Source organism: Notolepis coatsorum (assembly GCF_963971535.1).
Source record: "Notolepis coatsorum genome assembly, chromosome: 2".
In the NCBI taxonomy this organism is placed as follows: domain Eukaryota; kingdom Metazoa; phylum Chordata; class Actinopteri; order Aulopiformes; family Paralepididae; genus Notolepis; species Notolepis coatsorum.
In genome coordinates this window covers 198,118,360-198,126,046 of record NC_140166.1, presented here as the reverse complement: position 1 = coordinate 198,126,046, position 7,687 = coordinate 198,118,360, and the positions used below count along the sequence as shown (strand labels likewise).

The window sequence follows — 7,687 nt, the reverse complement described above, 5'->3', positions numbered from 1 at the left end:
AATCACTACACCATAATATCAGGTATATAATAGAAATCACCACACCATAATATCAGGTATAGTTGAAATCACCACAATATAATATCAGGTACAGTATATGGGTGAAATCATCACACCATAATAACAGGTATATAGTTGAAATCAACACACCATGATAACATAGTAGAAGTCACCACACCATAATAACAGGTATATAGTTGAAATCACCACCCATAATATCAGCTATCTAGCTGAAATCACAGCTAAGATTCCAGAGGTATTTTATTTGAACTTTTGACAGTTTCCCATTCTCCTTGATGCTGAGGCTTTTTTACTGTATTATGTGATCCATGATGGAGGAGCTCTGCTATGCTGTGGCAGGCCACTCGTTCTTCATGTCAGTGGGGAATATTTACACCACGATAAGTATCATAACTGAAAACATTTTACATAGGCCATTCAATCCCTGATTATCCTTGTTTGCATACTAACTTGTTCATCCTGTTTCCATAGCAGCCAATTTCCTTTCACCCCTCACTGTGTGGTTTCTGGTGGCCTTGGCCAGAGCCGGACCCTGGTGTTCCACTGTAATAATGTTGGTGAGCGACTGATAGGTCAAAGCTGCCCTCTGGTCTCTCTCTGTGTGGCTCTCCAGGACCCGCTAAGCTCCCTCTCATCACACCGGGCTGGACATGACTTCCAACAATAACACTTAAGATGTGCTCACTGAGCTATTACAGCTCGACAACTCTCTCCACACTCCATACCTCACCTCTCTCTCTCTCACTTGCTCTCTCTCTCCTCTCTCTCTCTCTCTCTCTCTCTCTCTCTCTCTACCTCTCTCTCTACCTCTCTCCTCTCTCTCCTCCCTCTCTCTCTCTCTCTCTCTCTCTCTCTCTCTCTCTCTCTCTCTCTCTCTCTCTCTTCTCTCTCTCTCTCTCTCTCTCTCTCTCTCTCTCTCTCTCTCTCTCTCTCTCTCTCTCTCTCTCTCTCTCCCTCTCCCTCTCTCTCTCTCTCTCTCTCTCTCTCTCTCTCTCTCTCTCTCTCCTCTCTCTCTCTCTCTCTCTCTCTCTCTCTCTCTCTCTCTCTCTCTCCTCTCTCACATCTCTCTCGCTCCCCTCTCCCACTCTCTGTCATTGGCCTCATTCATCAATATTTCCGTATGTGTAAGCGGCTGAATTATTGTTATTACATTTTTTTAAACTGTGCCACAATTTCAGTTAAACAAGACATATGCATACCAACTGTTTCCACTCATTCTAATCCAATTTTAACTGGAAATGAGGATTTCTTTTTTTTGCCTTGATAAATAAGGCCCACTGTCTATGACTGTCTCACTGGCGCCTCGTGCCTCTGTCTCAGACCACTGAGTGGAGAGTGACATGTGTGTGTGATGAGTCAATGCTCTTATCCAGTAGCAGGAGGCTGAATGTGGAAACAGGACCTGTGGTTCTCTCTCCTGTCTGATCTCAGGCTCCAGTGAAAACACAGCAACCCAAATAAGGAGATGGCTGCAGCAGTCCCAGAGTGAGCCAGCCAGACCATTCCTTAGAAAGAGCTACGATGAGTGCTTTGATAGGGTGGGGGGGGGGGGGGGGGTGTTATGTATCTGTGTGTGCATGCACGCTTGTGTTTGTGTGTACACGTGTGTGTGTGTGTGTGTGTGTGTGTGTGTGTGTGTGTGTGTGTGTGTGTGTGTGTGTGTGTGTGTGTGTGTGTGTGTGTGTGTGTGTGTGTGTGTGTGTGTGTGTGTGTGTGTGTGTGTGTGTGTGTGTGTGTGTGTGTGTTTGTGCCTATGTGTGATCAGTGGTGAGTGCATCTGTGTGTGTTTCGGGGGTGGGGGGGGGGTTCCTGGTAGAGGGTGCAGAGTGGTGAGTGGAGAGATGGAGGGGGATTGATGGATGGAGAAAGGGAGGGGAGAGCGGGGGTCATCAGAGACTGGAGGCAGGTTTTGTAGCAGCTTAAATCACCGACGGCAGCCGCGAGGCTGGAGTCTGTATCCCTCTGCACCGACGCGTCTGCTCTCTCCTTCTCCTTCTCCCTCCCTCCACAATTGTCTGTCCATCTCGCTCTATCCCTCTGGCTTTTCTCTATAATCTGAAACTGTCGATTTCACACACAGAGAGGATCTCCTCCTTCCATAAACTCCATCTCAGTCCAGAGGAGGCAACACCTCAACTTTCTAAGCTACTTTATTTCTCATCTCAGCAAAGGGAATCACCTGAAGCACCAGCACCATGGAGGCCATCAGAAGAAGATGCAGATGCTGAAACTGGACAGGAGAACGCCATCGACCGGGCGGAGCAGGCTGAGACGGATAAGAAGGCGGCGGAGGACAAATGCAAACAGGTGAGTCAGGCCAGTATTAGAGAGAGAGATGAAGTGGATGGGTCCGCGATGTCAGTGATAGGATCAGAGCAGAGACATCTGCTCTGCACCACAATAAAGAAAAATGGACAAAATTATCACCAGAGCAAAGATCTTAGACTGAAAATTCCCACACTTGGACTCCATATACTACACACAATGCACCAGCTCACGAGAAAGCAAGATCACAAATGACCCTCGAGTACCCAACTCACCAACTGAGACTCCCCTCTGGCTGCAGGTCACTAGGAAGCAGGACAGAATGTTAACCAGAGCATGTTCAACCAAAGCCGCACAGTTGATAAATACACAGAAGTTGGTCTAATTCTAATTGGTATGTGGAGTTGTGTACACTACAGTATTTTATTTAAAATGTTTTGCATTTATGTCCTTTATGTTTGCACTTGAATTGTGTGTGGTGTATTCTTACAGCCATTCCATATGTACTGAGATTCCTTCCATCATCCTAACCCTTGTGTTAATAAAAACAAAACTTAAATTTGAAACTTGAGACAGAGACCTCCAGTTGATAGGGGTAGTATATGTCCTGGATCTGATATAGATCTGGTATAGTGGATAGGGGTATATCCTGGATTTGGGTTAGGGGTAAAAGAAAAGTAATGAAAAAAGCTCCAAATACTGACTAATTACAATCACTACAGATAATGCCTGGTCACATGCACCAGAAAGGGACAACCTGAGGTACATTTCTATAAAATGTAGTCAGTGGGATTAATCTATAGGTAAAGGTTATGATGATATAAAACACCCATATGAGACTCCTAATAAAAGCCATGCTCTGTTGCTAAGCCTTACAATGTTAGTACTGTAAGCCAATCACAACATTGAAACCATACCAGAAATACCTCTGAGGAAATGGGCTGTGAACACTTCTCCATTTTATTTACACTATCCCTCCTAGCTACTAACAGACATGTTTCAGACTGTAATCATGGTGACAGATTTCTTAAAAATATATAATAAAAAGACATTTTAAAAAGAAAAGAAAAGAAAAGAAAACAACACTAGTGGTTGAGTCATTGGACGGGCCACTCTATAATCGTGCTTTTCAGCATATAATACATGAAGAATTAATTAAACGATACGTTTATTGACAACAGTGAAATATTAATTGATACTTTATAATTGATTGTCCACATCACAAATGTATTCTAAAATAATTGACTAAAAAGTTAGAAACAGAAACCCAGGATTTAGTACCAACTGCAGGTATCAAGCCCTTTTTCTGATTGTGAAGTTGGCAGACTCCCATCATTTAAAATAGCAAACAATATTAAAATATTATGGACTTAAACATGACCAGCTGCAACTAGCTGTATTTAATGCACACACAGTAGCCTGAAAATAACTATCAATGTTAATAAACAAAACACAAATCATTCTCACCACAAATACTCTGGAGCTGACTACTACCTGAGTCACAATACAACAATACATCTAGAAGTGAATGAATAGGTGCAGGAACAATGGGATATGTTTGGACCCATGGACCGTTGACAGCTCGGCTGAAGCCCAAATCAGTATAATCCCACAAGGGTGTCATCATACCCTCATAAAGCAGGTGCTGAAGCCACTCAGGATCAGGGCCTGGCCACTGGGGAGGGGAGAGTGGGGAGAGCCCTGGTATGCTATAGGACCAGGTCAACTTAACTTGGGCTCTACTGTTAGAGCATCTGTCTGTATGGGTGTATTTACATTATTAACCCTTTCACTGCCACACTACAGAAGGTTAACCCTTTACTATCACACTACCGACGGTAACCTGCTGTTGTGTGGCAGTGAAAGGGTTAACCTTCTGTGTATTGTCGCAGTGAAAGGGTTAACCACTTGGTAGTGTGGCAGTGAAAGGGTTAACCATCTGACAGGTGACCCCATCATAAGAGAGAGAACACACACACACACACACACACACACACACACACACACACACACACACACACACACACACACACACACACACACACACACACACACACACACACACACAGAGCTCAGGCGCCTGTGTGTTCCTAGCGATATAGCAGCTGTATTTTTAGCCAACAGGAGATATAGGTGGTGTGGAATCCAGCAGGATTATCAGAAGCACTTCAGAGCTCCCAGGCTCAGAGGGGGACACTGATTAGCGGAATACTTAACCCCTGTGTGTGTTTGTGTGTGACCCAGGCTCTGTTCCGGGGTTGGCCACAATTAGACCGGGGGGCATGGGAGTCCTTCCCTGAGAGAAAAAAAGAGAAACAATTCAATAATGATTATAATAATTGTATGCAAATTGACATATATATTGAAAGACGTTGGGGGGATTCTTTTAAAACTTCACTAAATTATAATTTATATTAGAATAAATACTGTATATTTATTTAGAGATGTTCATCTAATTAATCTGTGCTGTTCTTCACTAATTATTTTACTTCTACACTGATGATACTTTTCTTGAAAAATAGCAAAATCTTGTCTACTTCACCCCCAAAAATGGTAAGGGACATAAATTAACATAAAAAGACTGCACACACTGCACATTTATTTAGATAACATAGATAATAAACAGATGAAAGAAACCTGTCAACATAGTAATAGCTGTATTTTCAAACAAATGCATAGGAAGCAGCATGAGTACAGATGAAACTGTGCTGACATCACATAGCAGTGTCTGCTCCATTGCCAATAAAAGCTCAGACTGAACAGTAGTAACCTATTTTACAAACTGCTCAGACTCATTGAAAGATCCATCATCACCACTAGCCTAAGTACATATAACCTGTGACCACACACCGATTCCATCCTGCAACTTTTGTAAATAAATAAATAAATAACAATACAATACAATACCAAAGGGAGTATGTGAGGAGGAGTGTGACTTCTTGAGGTATGATCTATGACATAATGAAAGAAATACATACGTGTGACTCATAATATACAATTATTATAAAGAATAATAGTAAAGGGCGGTCAGGTGGCGTAGCAGAGATTGCGCTCGTCACCAACGCAGGAGATGCTGGGTTCGAGCCCAGCTCTCTGCGTTGCTACCAGCTTGGCTGGTCGTTCATACTAATACAATTGGCCGTATTAGGGGGTGGGAAGCTGGTGGGTGGGAATCTGGCGTTGTGGACAGCGACGCCTACAGGTCAGGTCTCGGCGCTTGCTCAGCGGGGCAGGACTTGGTGGAGATAGCGTGCCCTCCCACGCGTTACACTCCAACAATGAGAGTCCTCGCTGCCAAGTGAAAAAAGTGTCACTGGCTTGATGGCGCACGTCTCGGAGGAAGCGTGCATTCGACATCAGGACACCCTTGTACCGACTCGTGGGAGAACATGCGTACAACAACCAGGTAGGGGAGGGGGGGAATTGGCACAATGACTAAATTGGGACAGGGAGAAAATCAGAGAAAAATAGGAGAAAGAGAAAGTTAAATTATTATTTTTTTTTAATAAAAAAAATAATAATAGTAATAAAATAACTAAAATTAATATCCTGTCAAAAATCTGGTGGGGTACGATTGTGGTGAGTGAGTGAGTGAGTGAGTGAGTGAGTGAGTGAGTGAGTGAGTGAGTGAGTGAGTGAGTGAGTGAGTGAGTGAGTGAGTGAGTGAGTGAGTGAGTGAGTGAGTGAGTGACTGACTGACTGACTGACTGACTGACTGAGTGAGTGACTGACTGAGTGAGTGACTGAGTGAGTGACCACAATTTGCCATGCATAGTGCGCGGCAGCAGTCCTGTGCGTCGTGGGAAAAACAAACATGCTAAAAGAGGTTATTTGCACCACAGCTGGAGGACGAGCTGCTAGACCTGCAGAAGAAGATGAAGCAGACTGAAGATGAGCTGGATAAATACTCTGAAGGCCTGAAAGATGCCCAGGAGAAACTGGAACTGTCCGAGAAGAAAGCCACAGATGTGAGTAAAGAGTCATACACTCACTCATACAAACAAACACACCCACGCACGCAAATACATACACTACACTCTATGCACACACACACACACACATACACACACACACACACACACACACACACACACACACACACACACACACACACGCACACACACACACACATACACACACACACTCACTCATACAAACAAACAAACACATGCACGCAAATACATACACTACACTACATGCACACACACACACACACGCACATACATACACTACACTACACACACACACACACACACACACACACACACACACACACACACACACACACACACACACACACACACACACACACACACACACACACACACACACACACACACACACACAAGAAGGCCATGGTCCATTGTAGAACAGTCACACAAGAGAGCCTATGATAGATGAACTCCAGAGTCATGAACTCCAGAGAGAGAAAAAACACACACACACTCACAATCCTGCAGAAAACTATGGTCCATTGTGGCTGTTCTACGTATATGCCAGTACCAGCTGTGAGTCTCCTTTGATTAATTATGTTTGGTCTGGAACACATCATGGAGACTGTGTTGCATTCCTGTGTAGCCAATGCTGAAAGACGAGCACATGAATATCCTGTAAACACACATGCACATACTTACACTACACTACACTACACCGCACTATACTATTACTACACGCATGCACGCACGCATGCACACACACACACACACACACACACACACACACACACACACATACATACATGCACGCAAATACATACACTACACTACATGCACACACACACACGCACATATATACACTACACTACACACACACATAAATGCACACACATACTAACACACACACTCAGTCACTCACTGCAATCACCACAAGAGCATTAGCATTGGTTAACTGACAGGTACTGTATGCTCAATCACCACAAGAGCATTAGCATTGGTTAACTGACAGGTACTGTATGCTGCCTGTAAATATCCTACTCTACAAAAATCACAGTGTATATTTGACTATAAAATTTACATTTGAAACCTTGGACCAAAATCCACCCCTAGCTGATGTTATTCTTTGTACTCTTGGAGAGTCAAATATACACCATTCATCATTGTCTTCCCTAACGCCTGCAGTGATTTGTCTGTAGCATATTATATTGCATCCCAGTGTTTACAGCATGACTTCCTGTCCAGTTTGGGGGAGGCAGGGTGGTATTATATCTATGGTGTGTACTGTAGCCTATGTGTAACTAGGGGAGATATGCAGAAAGACACACTTCAATTGACAACAAAGTACATCTTCTTCTTACTCTATCTTACCGGTGCTGACCTCAATTATTTCCCAGGTACAGGAAACTATAGAGAGATGGTGGTGATGACCATTGACCATGATTCGCACGGCAGTCATTTTTGCTCTT

The 7,687-nt window shown here is 43.6% G+C and overlaps 1 protein-coding gene across 1 annotated transcript in view; it reads left to right on the top strand.

Annotated features, from left to right (window-relative positions):
* The first annotated feature begins 2,196 nt into the window (after positions 1-2,196).
* Positions 2,197-7,687, top strand: part of tpm4a (tropomyosin 4a) — a 32,330-nt gene continuing 26,839 nt past the window's right edge. The window contains exons 1-2 of the mRNA XM_084309197.1: positions 2,197-2,328; positions 6,129-6,254. Coding sequence (XP_084165323.1) covers positions 6,162-6,254 — 93 coding nt within the window. The 5' untranslated portion in view covers positions 2,197-2,328; positions 6,129-6,161. The remainder of the gene's footprint in view (positions 2,329-6,128; positions 6,255-7,687) is intronic.